Genomic DNA, 19,380 nt, shown 5'->3' on the forward strand with positions numbered 1-19,380 from the left:
CACCCCATCCTGTAGGGGTCGGCAATGCACACCTGAGCGTGGTGTCACTCAGCGCTATGACTCAGCGCTCACAGAGCCCCTCTAGGGCCAGCACGACACCCGCATACAAGTGGTGTCCGCGATGTGAGTACATCGCACGCCGTGCCTCTCTAGGGCCGGCATTACACAGTGACATCCACGATGTCACTATATACGTGGTGTCCACGATGTGAGTACATCGCACACCGTGCCCCTCTAGCGCCGGCATTACACAGCGACGTCTGCGATGTCAGTACATCTGCATTCCTCTTTCCATCCAGAGTAACTCTCAGCATGCACCACTCCACACTTTTTTCCTAAATACTTTTCAGCTTTTGTTCCATGTTCTTGTTTGATCATTCTTATTTATCACCAGTGCTATGGTATAAGCCATGGTCCTTGTGTATTCTGTGCAACGGCATGGACCATAAATAGCTCGGCACACACCCGGCTTGTTGATGTCCAATTGAACGATGCAATGCGGTGGCACTGGAACCTTAAAGCAGGATCCAAAATCCTGGCTTCTCGAGTTGCCACGCATCACTTCCCCATCCATTTGCCTCAATACTGCAACTGTCCGGGAAGCACAGCAAATCGTGGAAAAACGAACGTCTCCCCATCCATTCGGATCTCAATACAGTCCCTCGCCAGCACTCGAGTCGCGCAAGCCTTTTTGGACCCACGCGCTTAACCTTCAACAATGTAACTTCAAACGTGATATTCTTGGGTCTTTCGGTAAAGTCACGTAGATAGGTTCAAAGAAAATAACAAAAAAAACTGCAACGTTTCGATCACAACACAAGCAATCGTCATCAGGAGAGCAATCTTATTATCTCTGAGATCAGGGCTAGGCCAGCCCTGAACAAGATCCGTCGACTCGATCAAGTCACTCACATTTCTGAAGAGATGCCGCGACACTTAGGTAATACCGATCGCCTTCACACTGACATCTGCTGTTGTCACTTCTCCCAATGGTAAACAGATCTTGTTCAGGGCTGGCCTAGCCCTGATCTCAGGGATAATAAGATTGCTCTCCTGATGACGATTGCTTGTGCTGTGATCGAAACGTCGTAGATTTTTTTTGTTATTTTATTTGAACCTATCTACGTGACTTTACCGAAAGACCCAAGAATGTGAATTCCTGCAGTCACGAAAGCTTTAAGGCAACATTCAAACGTGATTCTTGGAAATCCGAATGAAGTCCACAAGACACAAACACCTCATGAAAGACCCGGTACCTGGCTTCAATCTTCCGTAAAGCTTACGGGCTACCCTAAACAACATTCGGTCGATGCACAAAAAAGGAAAATAAAAAAAAACTCTCCAGTGTGCGACTGGGGTCACCCAGAACCATGGAACATATAACAATTCAATGCCCGATTCACAAACATAATGGAGGCATTACAGTGATACAATCTGCTACAGCTGACGCAGTCATCCGGCTCTACCATCTCAAAGAAACATTATTGTAGTTGCTACACGTCTGCACATACGAATAAGAAGTTTGTGAAACTTGAATCGATGTGGTCATGCTATATAAAGCTGCTGCACTGGCTGAAATTGTCAGTTTGTATTTATGCATGGTGTTGTTGCAACGCGTTTTCTCAGTGGTCCGTGAACAGTACACGTCGTGTTGAGTGACCAGAACGACACGTACTGCCCCTTCGAGCTTAGTTGTTCCCCTAACTGATAAATGGAGGCTAATGAAAACACTGTTCGTACAGACGTGTCTAATGCCAGACAAGACATTGATGTATGGCACCAGTTACCGCAAATGCGAGCTGTTACCTGAGCAAAATGTAACCAAGCAAAAGGTACATTTAAAATGAATAAATCCAACACTCAGTTCAGCAGAAAATACTGAACGTATGATCACCAAAAATAGAATGCGACTTCTAGATTTGAAGCTTTCGTGACTGCAAGGATGAAATTGTCAGTTTGTATGTATGCATGTTGTTGTTGTTGCAACGCAACAACAACAACATGCATAGTGGTATTCCAAACTCCCAGGGTGGTGTATTATCATCTTGTGCTAATTCCAAGCTTTGTCAGTGGTGCGTTTCATGCTAATTTCCTTTGTCAGAGCGTTTGCTGTTTGCCCCCTCACAGCTTAAAGGGAGGCGACCAGCGCTTGGCTTTCTTCACTCCAACGCTGCCCGCTGGACAGGTTGGTCCCTTCACCTGAAGGCCGCTTGTGTTGTGGCCGAAACGTCGTGATTTTTGTTGTTTTAATTTTTTTACCTACGTGACTTTACCGAATAGAACCAAAGAGTAAGAATGCCACTTATAATAATACACATTAAACAGGATGTAATTGAATGGAGTGGTGGCACTAGGAAACTGACGAAACAACCAGTTCAATTCCCAGCCACAGTTAACATCAGTGGGTGAAGAATGACCGACATGGTGTGGTGAGGCCTTCGTTTAAGCAGTGGGTTGACAAAACGCTGTAAATGATGAACAGTGAACACATTACAATTCTCCAGTGAACTGTTTATCAACACATGGTAAACATGCCTTTAAAAGTGGCAAGGCTCCAAAATACAACTTGTTAAAATGTTGTTGTTGGGTGTCAATTGAAATTTGACATATCCACATATCTGTAACATTCCCAGAGTAAAGAACATGACAACTTAAACTGGACATATTTCCAGGTACATTAATGTTTATTCAACTTTTAAATACACAGCAAAATAGATTCAAAGCTTTCGTGACTGCAGGAATGACTCTTTGGTTCTTTCGGGTAAAGTCGTGTAGTAATTTCTTTCGACGAGACTTTACCGAAAAAAAGTGTAACACTGCAAAATGTCATAAATGAAAATATTAACATTATCAAAAACAATTTTAATGAAAAAAATGTGGAATAAGTGGTGCAGAGCTAAAAGCAGCTTTTTTTCTTATATCCAAATACTGATTTCTAGAAGAGATCAGATAACGGTAATATATTTACCACATGAAAAGGGTTTATATTGCCATTTATAATGCAAATCAATTTAGAAAACACGTAATATACAAGAATGGTTCATTTTGCAATTCCAATCATCTGCTGACAATTCATTGTAAAAGGGCCTTACAAAACATTTATATTACATCCAAAACAGTATTATCTGTAATGGAAAAAGATAAAAAGGTCAAACATTGGGGCACTATAAAGCATTTCTAGCTTCAAGTTTATATTTTTGTATTACAATTGTAGCAAAAATTTTTAATTTAACCAATTAACATTTTTCATCTCTGAATATGCAAAAAAACTCGTGGGAAGAACCCAAAACTGTCTTGCATGCAATCACACTTTTTCAAAACACACACTTTTTACAAAGACCATATTATTATTTCTGCAATTATATATATTTTTTGGCAGTTACAGTATATCCATTTTCCAATAAACATTTACATTTGGCGCAAAGTGTTTTCAATTTCGGAAGTCATACAAGGCAACAATTTGAAGAGTACATTATCGGTAACTGCCTGATACATTTCAGAGGTCAATTAGTCCACCGCACTGCACTGGCTGCACTCTGCTAAGCTTTTTTGTCACACTCACTTATGACAGCATAGACTTGCTGCAGATTAGAACCCCAATCAGATTTCAATGCTTTAACTCTCACCATGACAACAAATAACTTCCCCGAATCACCTAATCAGTTTTTAATTGAATAGGTAGAGTGCAATGTACCATATACATCTTTAGCATCAAATATATATAAGGACGAAACTAAAATATTAAACAAATAACAAAATAAATAGACTGCTTACAACACTGGCTATCCTTAATTTTGCATGTATTATCCAACTTGTTTTGTACGTTTAACACGTAAAAAAACCTCCAACATTCTCGTCGTTTGCATTTGTTCATATCCCAACACATTGCATTAGATTGTAATATTCTTCAAATCGACTCAAATCCATGACACTGCTCATTTGTTGTACTTTCATATTATATCCTGCAGCTTTGAATATTATTTAAATCTGTGCTTCCAAATCTATGTGTGTAATCCTTCAAAGCTTATGCAATTTTATGTACAATTTAATTTTAAGTGAGAGGTTACGTAAAACAGCGCTGATGCAAAAATTATGGTCCTTCCAATCACGTAAAACTCTGGGTTGACATGATGCTACGAGTTGGTAATAGATTAAATTTATAATAAAAACAAATCATTACAATATAATACGAAACAAAACTTAGAAAACAGCACATCTTGTTTCCGTGAAAACAAACTACTAAATTGATGGAAGTAAGATTTACTTTTGTTGTAAGTCAAAAATCTTTGGGTCATACATGAAAGCCCATACAAGCAAAAAAGTGAAGTTATCAACTGCGTAACGTGACCAAATTGATGCTGTGCCTTGCCTTTTCTTACACCGAGCACTCCATCCATGCTTTGTTATACGCAGGATACACGACTGCAATATTATCTTTGTCAGTCTTCAAACTCGGCAATCATAGTACTCCTGTTCTAGTCAATGCATAAGCTGTCTGTGCAATGAAAAATCAATCTGAAAAGTTTACCTCTTGAATTAAGGCCTTATATGGCTTGGCACATTCTTATCTTTCAGAACTGGTTGTTCCCTATACCACTATCTGTAACCTTGAGTACACAGACACTGGACGAATACTCATCCTTCATGTTAAGGTAGACATTGCAGGGTTTTAGACCATTCTGTTTTTGCTTAACTAAACAATTGAACCAAATTGTCCTACCACCTAGGGACAATCACATCGAACGTTTTATTTTACACTCTCTCAATTGGGATATGTCGTGGTGTTTATTAGGTTGTAGTTTTCCATTTTTTCTACATATGTACTTGTTTATAGAGTTGTAGATGTATAGATGTAGCACTATATTACATGGTAAAGTTAATTTGGCCACCTTTTTGTGAAAGTAAACAAATTTGCTTAAATTAACATTATTTTCAAAGCAGAGGAAAGTTGGTAGTCTGATGCAAAGTCTTCACGGTTGTTTGCATGGAGGCCACAGGTAAATAACCGCACCGTGCAGCCCAAGTTTTCCTGGTCATAGATGTTCTTTGCCTGCCACCGTTAAGTCTGTTTGAGACGCTTGCATGGAGGTCCCAGCTGTGGAGACTGGGCCGTGGCCAAGGCACGGAAAGCATCCGCAACCAGGTGAGGGCGAGACAGAACCATGGACTTTCAGCCCGCCGTCTCCATTACGTCCATCGCATGACTGCAAGTACAAGTCAGGGTTAAGCGAGCTCCTAATAAGCAGTGTCTATAAGGATTGGGGCAAACGGTTAGTCTCCATTAAAAGGGACTGTAATGCAAATTGCCATGTAAGCATCATCAATGTTACGCAGCTCAGTGACAGTCACACTCTCACTAGACTTGCCTGTTTATTATGAAGTCAATGGCCCGGGCCTTCAACTGCTCTGCACTGTGCAAATCGGCCAAGATCAAAGTCTCTGCAACATTTTCCACCGACAAGTTTGTGCATAGTGCCTCCTCGCACATCACCTTCAACCTCTCTAATGCATACTTGAGAAAAGTAAAAACAAAGTGCAATTTCAGTATTAAGAACACTATTTTCTCTACCTATTTCGCTTGTATAACATTCCCTCACCCCATGAACTACTTTATAAACGCAGTATACAGCAGTCAAATGTTTGAGAATTTTCTTAAAACATGGCATCAACCTTTCAGCATATTTATGTTTTAAGTCATGTATTTATTGATCTCTACTATAATTAGGGGTCCTTGTCCTAAACTTTATTATATTGGTTACAAAGTCATGCAAATTACAAAGGAGGTGAGATGTTGTTTTCCAAGAGCTTAAAAAGTTTGGTTAAGCTGATAAACAATGCAACTGCAAGCCACCATATTTCAACTCTAGCAGAATATTAAACTTTAATGAACAAAGCTTGAACATGCGACTTTATACGATTTGTATTCTTATTTCATTACAATCGCTTTAGGAACTATTGAATATGATGTTCCAGAAGGGAGAGTAATGACTCTTAACTGATTATCTGGCAGATCTTCAGGAACAGCAGGATATCCGTTTCCTTAATAAAAGTATATTTGTTCCAATTTATTTCTATACAGCCATGCCACATCAAACAATCTTTTAAAACACTTCCCTTTATTTTATTACTAATTGTATCAATTGTTAATGTGATTAACAAAAAACCCTCAAAACAAGAACACACAGCCAAATGGTTGCACTTAGGATAAAAATGCTGCATGTGAATGCACTTCAATGCACACGTACTAGCCTCTAGCATGGACTAATACCAGTTTGACATTCAATTCAATCGTGAAATTGCATGACAATTTATATTTTTTGTTGAAAATTCAATCATCTCCCAGGACATCAATTCCAAAACCTGAAAGCACGAATGTGAACGTCTACATCATATACATTTGCTATTCATATTATTTGTGACACGGGCTTTAGAAAATACCTAAATGCTGTTTTAATTTCACTTGCGACCTACAACTGCATACCGATACATCACAAGGTGGTGCGATCTCATGTTAATATTTTAAGCATGTAACCTTGTCAGCAGCGGCCAGCAGCTCATCAGCCATCTTCTCCAGGTTTGGAGCCCTTCCCGTATAGACAAAACTCATCATTTCCTTGAACACGTCAGGCTCCACATCATTAATCTCCACTCGATTCTGCAAGGTAGCAACACAATATATTCAAATTAACTTCGGCATATATTGGGAGACGAAAATATAGCATTAAATTAAATAAAATAAACATCCTTTATATCTACACAACACATGTAAAGTGGCTCCATTCAAGTTGTATTCAACTTGCCGATGACTATTTATTGCGCGTAATAAATCCATTCTTGACACACATGCAATGGCCTTCTGTGAAATGTTGAATATAAAATAGCTATAAAATACAATCTAACATTCCCTCGGAATGAATACTTTTTGATAATAAATGTGCAATGCGCCAAAAGAGTTACTAGGGTAATAGTTCAACATTTGACAGCACTCTCAAGAGATACTTATCAACCGATCCATTGTGACAAATGCACCTTGGAAATGTATGATTACAGTATTAATGTGCTGTATTAAGATTGCATTTAAAGATACCTTTTTGCTCTCTTCCATTTCATGTTCAAACATAGCATTAAAAACAAGTGACCGACCTGAAAAAGGTAAAGCAACTGTTAACAAATACAGTAAAACCTTGGATTGCGAGAATAATTTGTTCCGGAAACGTGTTTGTAATCCAAAGCACTCGTATATCAAAGCACTCGTATATCAGTTGTGATCACGTGACGCTCGGCAGACAAAGCGTATACGTACGACTCGTATTGCAAAACCTCACTCGTTTATCAAATTAATATTTATTAAAAAAATTTGCTCGTCTTGCAAAACACTTGCAGACCAAGTTACTCGCAATTCAAGGTTTTACTGTACAGTGAATTGGAAAAACACCGGAATGTGGTACAGACACATTTAGATGTTATATCTAAAGATCAAATAATCTAGATACAAAAGAGGTAAAATCCAGATCCATATTTTATTTCATATGGCATATCCATTACAGATTTGTCAAACATGGACACAAATAAATGTCCAAATTAGAGGCACAAAACCTACACAATAACTGCATTGTGAAAAATGAATTCCTGCACAACGATGATATAGTGAAGTAAATAAAAACGGAATAAAAACTTTAGCAACAGGATTATTAAATATGTTTATCTCTCACAATACAATATTACATTTATATATATGTAGTGACATCGCAAATGTCACTGTGTAATGCCGGCTACAGAGAGGCACGGCGTGCGATGTATTAACATCGCGGGCACCACGTGGATGTGGGTGCAGTACCGGCCCGAGAGGGGCATGGTGAGCGCTGTCTGACAGTGCTGAGTGGCACCACGCTCTGCGTGCGGTGCCGACCCCTACAGGATAGGGTGTGAGAGTGCTGGCCATGGGAATGGGGTTACCAAGGGCCATGGCACTTGACCACGAAGGACACGTGACCGGTAAAGTGTACACAGGGCCCCCAGGTGGGGGCTAGGGGTGGTCACGTGTCAGGGCCGGGAACCCGCTAGAGGATTCCAGAAGGTGGCCGTGGCCAAGGGCGGAGCCACCCTCGCCACAGAGGATAAAAGCCGGGTCCCTGAGAGGGACCGGCTGCTGTTGTTCATCCTGAAGAATATACGTCCTACAAGAGTCACCAACACGTGGACCCGGACCCCGGCCAGGGTCCGGTCCGCCGTAGCTAATTCCCGTGTAATTAGTGTAGATAGCCTGGTGGTCCACCACCATAGGTTGTTCATGTGTTAAGGGGTAGTACCCCGTGTGTTGGTTGAAGAAGTGCGTCTGTGACTCAGTTGAATTCATTACACATATTTACTGATGTATCCTTTAACAAAAAGCATTACAAATTGACGTAAGCATTTGCCAGTGGTAGTTAATAAAATTCAGTGTAAAACAGGAAATGGCTGTAGTTGATTACCCCAAACTAATTACAGTATCATTAATTATATGGTTCTATTGTACACTAAACGACGCATGTGTTGCTTGTTGTGGCACAGACCTGCCAATACGGCCTTGTGGGCTTTAAACTCCTGGCCACCAACACGAAGCAGGCAGTCAGTGAAGCGGGAATTGTCCCAGATCTCCCCGAAGTCAACTGCCAGCCGGCAATCTGGTACTTTGAATGTACTCATGCTGGATTGACCAGAAATGTTCACGGAATCCTGCCCCACACTAACCTGCATAAACATCAACCAGCTTTGAGAAGGCATTTGATGATTTTTTTTTACAAATCCTCACTTAACTTCACATTTTGCATGAAGATGTAGGCTTTGGTTCAATCAAGCAAGCAAATCTGCACAAACATCCTATATCAGAACAAGTGTTGTGAATAATGCCAAAATAGTGGTCCGTGAAATGTTTTTCATATTAATCAATTTTCATTCTATATTTTTGTCAAGTTATTTTACACTGTATAAACAGTTTCAACAGGTAGTGAGGCCCCTAATTATGGGTTCTGCACAACAACAGAGGAAGTGAACAGCCCTCCTTGATGTGCTTCCTTTCATTATCAAAAATGCTTGTATTTTGTAAAGGATTTTAAAGGTAAAAAAATTTAATCTGGTGATTAAAAGGACCCCCCCAAGGACAATAAACATTTACATCAAACTGGCTGATGTCCGAGAATAGGAAAAGGAATTCATGTGGCGACATTTAAACAAAACACTTTATGTAATACCTGACATTCTAGTTTATAAAAATGTCAAGGTATAAATATAAACACTATCCAGAGGGAGAAAACCTAAAAAAAATTACGCTTGATTATTTAATTGTTGTGCTATGTTAACTCTAGCACCAGTGGAGGAAAAAAGTGCTTGGAAAACTCATGTTAACAATTTCCTTGTATGGAACAGGGAAAGTAATTATTACAATCTTCAATTAAGTAGAATATTGACTCCAACTGTGCAATTGTAATGACTAAAATAGAAAATTACACATTAGCCGCAGCATGTCATACTTACTTCACCAAAGAGTGTCAGTTTGTTATCTGGAAGCAAGCTATTAGATTCATCAAGCAAAAAATCTCTTCGAATGAATTTTTTAAATCCCCAGTCTTTTCCTTGGACAAAGCGGTATGCTCGCGGGGTCTCTGTAAAAAAATAGGTTTCAAACAATACTCACCAGTTCTTACAATAAACTGTGGTAATTTCATGTAATGGGAAAAAAACTTCATTATATTTTCAAAATGTAAAGATAGCAATGTATTCTAAAGCCCTGCGCCACGGTGGCAGTCAACTACCTTGCCTGGTATATAGGTCATGGGTTCGATCTCAACCCTGATGCCTGTATATTTGGAGTCTGCATGTTCTCCTTGTGCTTGCATGTATTTTTATCCAGGTCTTCCGGTTTTTCCCTCCATATTTATAAAAATCCAGAGTATTTGGCTGCTATGCATTTCCACACAATAAGCCATCTCGTTAGGCTATTGTTTGTGGCCAGGGCACTTCTGAAAAAGAGCTATGTACAGTGAGGAAAAAAAAGTATTTGATCCCCTGCTGATTTTGTACGTTTGCCCACTGACAAAGAAATGATCAGTCTATCATTTTAATGATAAGGTTTATTTGAACAGTGAGAGACAGAATAACAACAAAATCCAGAAAAACGCATGTCAAAAATGTTATAAATTGATTTGCATTTTAATGAGGGAAATAAATATTTTACCCCTCTGCAAAACATGACCTAGTACTTGGTGGCAAAACCCTTGTTGGCAATCACAGAGGTCAGACGTTTCTTGTAGTTGGCCACCTGGTTTGCACACATCTCAGGAGGGATTTTGTCCCACTCCTCTTTGCAGATCTTCTCCAAGTCATTAAGGTTTCGAGGCTGACGTTTGGCAACTCGAACCTTCAGCTCCCTCCACATATTTTCTATGGGATTAAGGTCTGAAGACTGGCTAGGCCACTCCAGGACCTTAATGTGCTTTTTCTTGAGCCACTCCTTTGTTGCCTTGGCCGTGTGTTTTGGGTTATTGTCATGCTGGAATACCCATACACGACCCATTTTCAATGCCCTGGCTGAGGGAAGGAGGTTCTCACATGGCCCCGTCCATTTTCCCTTTGATGCGGTGAAGTTGTCCCGTCCCCTTAGCAGAAAAACACCCCCAAAGCATAATGTTTCCACCTCCATGTTTGACAGTGGGGATGGTGTTTTTGGCATCATAGGCAGCATTCCTCCTCCTCCAAACACGGCGAGTTGAGTTGATGCCAAAGAGGTCCATTTTGGTCTCATCTGACCACAACACTTTCACCCAGTTGTCCTCTGAATCACTCAGATGTTCATTGGCAAGCTTCAGACGGGCATGTATATGTGCTTTCTTGAGCAGGGGGACCTTGCGGGCGCTGCAGGATTTCAGTCCTTCACGGCGTAGTGTGTTACCAATTGTTTTCTTGGTGGCTATGGTCCCAGCTGCATTGAGATCATTGACAAGATCCTCCTGTGTAGTTCTGGGCTGATTCCTCACCGTTCTCATGATCATTGCAACCCCACGAGGTGAGATCTTGCATGGGGCCCCAGACCGAGGGAGATTGACAGTTCTTTTGTGTTTCTTCCATTTGCGAATAATCGCACCAACTGTTGTCACCTTCTCACCAAGCTGCTTGGCAATGGTCTTGTAGCCCATTCCAGCCATGTGTAGGTCTACAATCTTGTCCCTGCCATCCTTGGAGAGCTCTTTGGTCTTGGCCATGGTGGAGAGTTTGGAATCTGATTGATTGCTTCTGTGGAAAGGTGTCTGTTATACAGGTAAGCTGAGATTAGGAGCACTCCCTTTAAGAGTGTGCTCCTAATCTCAGCTCGTTACCTGTATAAAAGACACCTGGGAGCCAGAAATCTTTCTGATTGAGAGGGAGTCAAATACTTATTTCCCTCATTAAAATGCCAATCAATTTATACAATTTTTGACATGCGTTTTTCTGGATTTTGTTGTTGTTATTCTGTCTCTCACTGTTCAAATAAACCTACCATGAAAATTAAAGACTGATCATTTCTTTGTTAGTGGGCAAACGTATAAAATCAGCAGGGCATCAAATACTTTTTTCCCACACTGTAGCTCAGTGGGCCTTGCCTGGTAAAATAAAAATAGTTCAGTTTAGCTTTTAACTTCAAGGTAGATGAAAATCAGACCTGGATTTAAGTGTATGAAGATATAGTTCATATGGATTAGGTGAATGTGTTTGTGTATTAATAATGCTTGTCTTTGTAAACATGGTTGTGTGACGTGAGTTACATGTTAACATTACCAAAGACAACACCAAAGCAAATACTAAGAAAAAAACATGAAAGTTTAAAACAAAAAGATAGATTTAGACTCTCAGAGAAATGTTAATAGCCTTAGCAAAGCACAGTAAATGTATGGATGTCATCACTTAAAATAGTTATCGCGCATTGAAAGAGTATCCTGAAAGTAATAAGGCAATTATAAAACAAACAATATGAACCACTAAAGCAAGGTAAAGGAGAAGTGTGAAATGGGATGAAAATGCCAACCTTTGTAAAACCACCAGAAATGAATAAAAAAATGGATGAGAATACAAACAAAAATAATGAAGTTGTAATAAACAGTGAGTGCAAGCAGAAAAAATAAAGCCGTCACTTGATAAATTACAATGGAATAACACATGGTGAAGATTGTAAAACTAGGAAAAGAAATGTCCGTGAATGACAATGTCCAGGTACACTAAGCAAAATAAAATTATTATTATTATTGGAGGGTCAATATCATGGAAAACACAAAAAATATGCATAATGGAAACTCCTGAAGGTGGAACAGGATCAAGATCACTTTTGGAATATGAATTTGATAATGAAAAGTTGCAATGTGCTACAGGATGAAAGATTCCAATCTAGTGCATATTACCTACTATGAAACACTGATTACAAATAGAAACACTGACAAATGGAATAAAACTACAAAGTACACAAAGCGTGGAGAGAAGTATGTTGAGAATTACAGTGAGAAACTGAAAGAGGAACACGTTGGTCAAATCAAAACGGCAAATTAGAGACATCATATTGACTGTTGTAAATATAGATTGGGCTTGGACAGGACACATCGCTAAATGGGATGGTTGATGGATGAGACTAGTGGTCGAATGGGAAGAAAAGTAGAGTACATGCTCAAGACGATGTCAAACGTAGACAAGGAGATATTAGATCAGCTCATGTGAAGGATGAGGGATGGTGTTCGTAAGGTTTATACAATGTTTCAAGCAGTCGATAAATAATGGCTGATTATGACATAATCCTGTTACCAAATACACATATGACGTGAATTGATACTTTAATACAAGTAGTTTCACCCATAGCCTTGGTTTCCTCTCCCTTGGCATTAAGAATAGAAATCTTGAACTTGGCGTAGACTTCACTCTTGGGACAGCTGACCAATAACAAGTACAACGATAGGTAATCTTTGCTCTCTTCGTCAAAACCCTCGGGGTTTATGCGTAGGCACCTGATTGAACATATGAACAAGACATGGTCGTTAATATTAGGTGTGTATGTACGCGCAGACTACATTACTAAAACAATATAGTATGAACTAAAACATGCACTATGCAAAATTGTTCTAGTAAAGCACCTCCGTGAGCATTGTGATTTTTTTTAATGTCATAAAATAGCCAGAATTTACTGTACCATTTCAATGTATCATTGGTGCCTGCTGAAAATGTAGAACTCTTGAGAACTTGGCCCATTTCTTCAAGACAGAAGCTGAAATTGTTGATGGTCCACATATAAGAGAACTTTACCACCTTAACCTGAAATACACGAGCACATAACAGCTATAAAGCTCATTCATTACCATAAATACATGACCATTGACAAACCCTGAAGTATTTCACCCACACATCTGAATATTGTGCTCAAAAACACAAACTGTCTATAAGGAAAGAAACATTACTGTAAATGAAAGGGTCTTATTAGTGTTCTGGGATTACCTTGCATGTTCATTACTGCACAGCGTTAACACAAGTCTCAACATGTCATAGATTAGAGTGTGCAATAAAAGGCCTTTTTATTTTTTTTATTTGATAAAAACTGCTGCCCCTTTTGTAAAAATACACTACCAGTCAAAATCAGAGACAATTATCTAGTATAATGTTGTTAGTGCAATTCTATGAACTTTGCAATCTGATGTACAAAAATAGCCTGTACAATGATAATCCATAATTGCACTTACACATAATTATGAAACCATTATGGATCGCTTTGCGACGAACAAAAAACGTGTAAAAGTTAAATGCATTAGCCTTGCGCATACTTTGACCGGCACAAGATGGAGACCCGTTGAATGTGATTGGCCACAGGGGAACAAGTTACCTGTGTGTAGCACCAGCTTTCTGCGATGGGCGCATTGGACATTTCAGACGGAGGTGGGGGGCTCGGGGCCCTGGACATGTTTGCATTGAATGCGAGGGAAGTGACATCATCAGGTGACATTAAGAGGGAAGGGACATCATGAGGTGACATTAAGCAGGAAGTGACATCATCAGTCAACATTAAGAGGGAAGTGACATCATCAGGCGATATTAACATGTAAGTGACATCATCAGGCGATATTAACATGTAAGTGATTACGAGTTAAATGTTCTTGCTGTGGTTTTCACACCTGACGATGATTGCTTGTGTTGCGGTCGAAACGTCGTAAGAATTTTATTGTTTTATATTTTTTATTATTTTATTGTTTCCCTTCTACATGGTGACTTTACCGAAAGAACAAAGAATATGAATCGCTGCAGTCACGGAAGATTTAAATAATTAAATAAAATCGCAAGAGATTGATTATTCGTGCAAAAGAGAGTCGCGTAACCGATCACTCAGGAGTGGGACCTGCGCCTTTAGTGGCACTCCGACGTGAAACGAGCACACGGCACCAACTGTCCCCACTTCCTGAAACGGAACGGGGTTTTACAATCGATGCACGTGCAACTAGTCTCAATGATTGTTGCGCACAGGAGTGCTTCAGGAGAGCATCAGCGAGGTTTTACTGTTCCTCCTCCACTGGAGGGGCGCAGGCTACAGCACAGCGGTTTACCACCAGGCACTCCGTAGTTTGGGTTGTGTGGACACAACATCGCAGGGCTGTGAGACTTCTTGAAGGAGGAGATGTGGCACATCAGCCTGTTGATGTTTTGATTTAAAGCTTTCGTTACTGCAGTAATTCATATTCTTAGCTCTTTCGGTAAAGTCACGTTGAAGGGAAACAATAAAATAATAAAATATATATTGTGTTTTATATATATTTTATTGTTTTATTGTTTCCCTTCAACGTGACTTTACCGAAAGAGCTAAGAATATGAATTACTGCAGTCACGAAAGCTTTAAATCAAGAGTCCATCTATGTTCTGAAAAGAGGAGGGGGGAGACGAAAAATTAATTTATGCTGTCTGAAAGCCACCGTAAGCGTGAACAATCAATTAAGACCTGAAATGGTTTATCAAATCCTTCCAATGATTGCTAAGCCAGAGTCCATCTTCTAGGTTGAAATTGTCTCTGTGTTTGTATATGTGGATGGCCTCATGAACAAATCTCTCATGGTAGCCAGATGGATTGCAAAGAACCTCTGTCTTGGAGAAATCAATGTCATGTGAGCCTACTGAATTATAACAGTGATCTGCCATGGCCGAGGTGTTGGTCCTACCGTGTTTAAGGTCTGCTTTCTGTTCACGAATGCGGTCCGAGACATGGCGTTTGGTTTCTCCAATGTAACTACTACCACAGAGGCAACTTAGTTTGTAGACACCAGGGTACTGTATGTCGTGATAGCGAACTAATGCGTATAATGCTCCCACATTTATAATGAACTTAGGTGGGTGACCACTATTGATTCCCATGTCACAGGGCTATACCTAATACATGAAAGCTTGAAATGAAACTTGAAATAACAGACTGTTGAGGCAATTGCTGTTGGCGAGTAACAGCGTCCATGAAGGCTGGCACAGCACACGAGCAGTGGGTGGCCAACAGCAGGCCCGGCCACCAGAGACCCACAGAGACCCACAGGGACACATAGAGACTGACAGAGACACACAGAGACCCACAGAGACTCAGAGAGACCGACAGAGACACACAGAGACCCAGAGACACCCACAGAGACACACTGAGATACACAGAGACCAACAGACACAGAGACTCATAGAGACCCACAGGGACACACAGAGACCCGTACAGACCCGTAGAGACTCATAGAGACCCATATAGACCCAGAGTGACTGAGACTCGTAGACACCCATAGAGGCTCAGGGACTCACAGAGACCCATAGAGACACCATCACCACCACCATCATCACAACCATGATCATCACCACCATCACAACCACCACCACGATCACACTGCACCAGGTACTCATTTAAAGCCATGCCGACCCATGGAAAGTGGTTTAAATATTCGGCACCATTATTGGTCGTGAGTGGGGAGGAATTGAACTCTGTTCACTGGGTTCGCAACACAGCGTTGCAAGCCACCACACTGCCGCTCCCCATTAGGACGACGCACACGGCATTGACAACCTTGATGCTTCCGGTTGCTTGCGATGAAGTGACCGGTTGGCTCAGCCTGTCAAGAGCACCGAGCTGTACCGCTGAGACCATGGGTTTGAAATTCAGGCAACTTGCTTGTGATTTTAAACCAGGTTTCTCAAGCGTATTGCATTTGGCTAAATTCCAGCTGAGAATGAAAATATCAGTTTCACTCTCGTACGTGAAACATTTTTCTCGGTGGCAGGGCGTGTGGGGAGGTGCTGCTCATGACTGTTTGGGGGGGGGGGGGTGGTAGTGACACGTGGCCCCCCAATGATCCGATCAAAATCCCTCATTTCGATCGGATCATTGGGGTTTACAGTGAGGGAAAAAAAGTATTTGATCCCCTGCTGATTTTGTACGTTTGCCCACTGACAAAGAAATATAATTTTAAGAAATATAATTTTAATGGTAGGTTTATTTGAACAGTGAGAGATAGAATAACAACAACAAAATCCAGAAAAATGCATGTCAAAAATGCTATAAATTGATTTGCATTTTAATGAGGGAAATAAGTATTTGACCCCCTCTCAATCAGAAAGATTTCTGGCTCCCAGGTGTCTTTTATACAGGTAACGAGCTGAGATTAGGAGCACACTCTTAGAGGGAGTGCTCCTAATCTCAGCTCGTTACCTGTATAAAAGACACCTGTCCACAGAAGCAATCAATCAATCAATCAGATCCCAAACTCTCCACCAGTCAACGCCCTACCTGGTTGATTGACGTTGAGAGACCACGCCCACACACGTGATCGTCTAACGTGGTCGATTCCCACGTCTACACAGGAGGAATCGATTAATGAAGGTTCATTTTAGACCACTGTTGATTCCCATGTTATCCCAATGCAAATCGATTTTATTAGCCTAAGCCACAAATAAATCGATTCCCATGTTATCCCAATGGAAATCGACTCATACATCCGTAACTCTACTATAATGGATTCCTAATGTTATCCCATTAGGAATCGGCGCGAGTATAGTTAATCGAAATTTAAATCGATTTTCACTGCAGGTGACTTGGCGCAGCAACCACGGTGAGCCGAGCCGATCGATACATCATCGGGTGCCAGGTTGTGGTGGACGTGGGGAGCGGTGGTGCAGTGGTTAGCGCACTGTGTGTGTGTGGGGAGCGGTGGTGCAGTGGTTAGCGCACTGTGTGTGTGTGTTGAGTTTGTGTGCGTTGGGGTGGTAGCTGTGAACACAGTGGGTACTGTGTGGTTAGTAGTGACAAGTACATTATTATACAGCAGTGCCTTAAACTTTTTATTAGATTCAAGTATAACGTTGCAATGACTATTGTTTGCTAAACATAACTTAACATTTTTAATTACTGAGTTGAGTTTATGCGTGCGTTGGGGTGGTAGCTGTGAACACAGTGGGGACTGTGTACTCAGTAGTGAGTAGTACATTATTATACAGCAGTGCATCTCATACACACACATCTCATACACACACACATCTCATACACACACATCTCATACACACACATCTCATACACACACACATCTCATACACACACACCTCATACACACACACATCTCATATACACACATCTCATACACACACACCTCATACACACACACACATCTCATACACACACATCTCATACACACACACACATCTCATACACACATGCATCTCATACACACACATCTCATATACACACACACACATCTCATATACACACACACATCTCATACACACACACACACTCGCATGCATCTCATACACACAAAGACAAAGACCCCCGTATAGCCTTAACAGACTCGGGGCAATGGCTGGGAGCCAACACCTATGAAGGCCGGCCCAGCACACGATGGGGTGGGTGGCCAAACACCACGCCCGGCCGCATTTGTCTCCCAAGTGGCGATGTTCACACCCTGCACCAAGTACTCATTTAAGGCTGAGTTGACTTCAAAGACGGAAACAGGAATACTTCTTCACAATTATGGCAAATCGCCTGATGAAGCTGGTTGTAATAATCAGTGAAACGTCATACTCTAATGGTAAATGTTCTGGGTTTACTATCCAATACACCAGTGTGCTGAAGCAGTAACTAATTGGCACGTTTTGTTTACGTGAAATATGCTCTGACTTTAACATAGCTATTTCTGTGACCAGTTACAAGCTAATCACTCAGCTATTTCAATGCTAAATTCTATGCTAATTCCTTTGCCAAGGGGTACCTCTGTGGATGTGTATACTTTAACTTAGCTATTTCAATGAGCCATTTCAATGCTAAATTATATGCTAATTCCTTTGTCAAGGCGCTTTGTGTTTTTCTTCTCACACAGCTTAAAGGTCGTGATCTGAGCGTGGCTTCTCTCACTCCAGCGCTGTCCTCCAGACAGTCTCGTCCCTTCACCTGATGAAGGCCGCTTGTGTTGTGGCCGAAACGTCGTGATTTTTTGTTATTTTATTTTCACCTACGTGACTTTACCCAATAGAACCAAAGAGTATATTTTATACTTTTTGCATTGTTTACAGTCTGGAAGCTACCCACATGGCAAATTTCAAGTTTGTTGCATGTCGGGAAGTATGCTAAACATTTCGAACAGACACACATATTCACAAATTTCCCTTTTATCTATACAGACGAAGGGGTGGGTGACAGCACCACGCCCGGCCGCCTTTGTGTCCCCAGTGGCGATGTTCACACACCACAGCAATTACTCATTTGAGGCTGAGTCGATCGTCACCGGTGGTGGCCGTGAGCGAGAATTGAACTCGGGTTGCCGGGTTCGTAGCGCAGTGCGCTAACCGCTACACTACAATGCGTTAAGCTTCCACATGCGTGGGTCACGTGACAGATTTGACGTCACAGCTCACTTGCCGTGCAAAAAAAATGCATTATTGAGCTCCCCCCCTCCTCCCCCCAGAAAAAAACACAAAAGTGTATTTTAATAATTTTTGCGTGGTGTACAGTCTGGAAAGTACCCACATGGCAAATTTCAAGTTTGTTGCATGTCGGAAAGTACGCTAAACATTTTGAATAGACACACATAATCACAACTTTGCCTTTTACATATGTATGGAGATAATTTCGGCCAGGGCTGCTCTGTGTCAGCGACTCTGAAAAATCTGCTGACACCCGGCACACCACGTCCAGTGTGTACCTTTCGCTATCGCCGTGGCTACCGGGGCTGTGCTGCCCACTCCACTCCGCACCAGCGACCCGGAAAATATTCAGTGACAGATTAAGCCCTGATTATTATTCACACAATTACACATCCAGTGGAATTTGAACACGTGATTTCGTGCTTAAGGGACAAGGTGTTTACTCGGGCCATAGCTGCAGCTCCCCAATGCTGCATA

General features: G+C 41.0%; 1 protein-coding gene across 1 annotated transcript; it reads right to left on the minus strand.

Annotated features, from left to right (window-relative positions):
* Window positions 1–2,490: 2,490 nt before the first annotated feature.
* LOC142917381 (speckle-type POZ protein-like) lies at window positions 2,491–13,981 on the minus strand. The gene is made up of 9 exons (XM_076062028.1): window positions 13,868–13,981; window positions 13,184–13,305; window positions 12,850–13,001; window positions 9,514–9,641; window positions 8,553–8,730; window positions 7,088–7,143; window positions 6,533–6,655; window positions 5,367–5,512; window positions 2,491–5,204 (listed from the first exon to the last, which is right to left on the minus strand). Exons 1-9 carry the CDS (start codon window positions 13,943–13,945, stop codon window positions 5,171–5,173), a joined length of 1,017 nt encoding a protein of 338 aa, XP_075918143.1. The 5' UTR covers window positions 13,946–13,981; the 3' UTR covers window positions 2,491–5,170.
* Window positions 13,982–19,380: the final 5,399 nt, after the last annotated feature.

Source organism: Petromyzon marinus, unplaced genomic scaffold (genome assembly GCF_048934315.1).
Source record: "Petromyzon marinus isolate PM22_M1 ecotype Great Lakes invasive population unplaced genomic scaffold, UKy_Petmar_22M1.pri1.0 PM_G_Scaffold_47, whole genome shotgun sequence".
Classification (NCBI taxonomy): Eukaryota; Metazoa; Chordata; class Hyperoartia; order Petromyzontiformes; family Petromyzontidae; genus Petromyzon; species Petromyzon marinus.

What these genes read in the sequence shown, in the direction of transcription:
- LOC142917381 (XM_076062028.1), bottom strand. Translation starts at nt 13,945, where the DNA reads ATGTCCAGGGCCCCGAGCCCCCCACCTCCGTCTGAAATGTCCAATGCG. An exon ending in ACCAATGATACATTGAAATG is followed by an intron (nt 13,002 to 13,183) that starts GTACAGTAAATT and finishes ATGTTCAATCAG; the next exon opens with GTGCCTACGCATAAACCCCG. An exon ending in AGAGGAAACCAAGGCTATGG is followed by an intron (nt 9,642 to 12,849) that starts GTGAAACTACTT and finishes ATTTTTTTACAG; the next exon opens with AGACCCCGCGAGCATACCGC.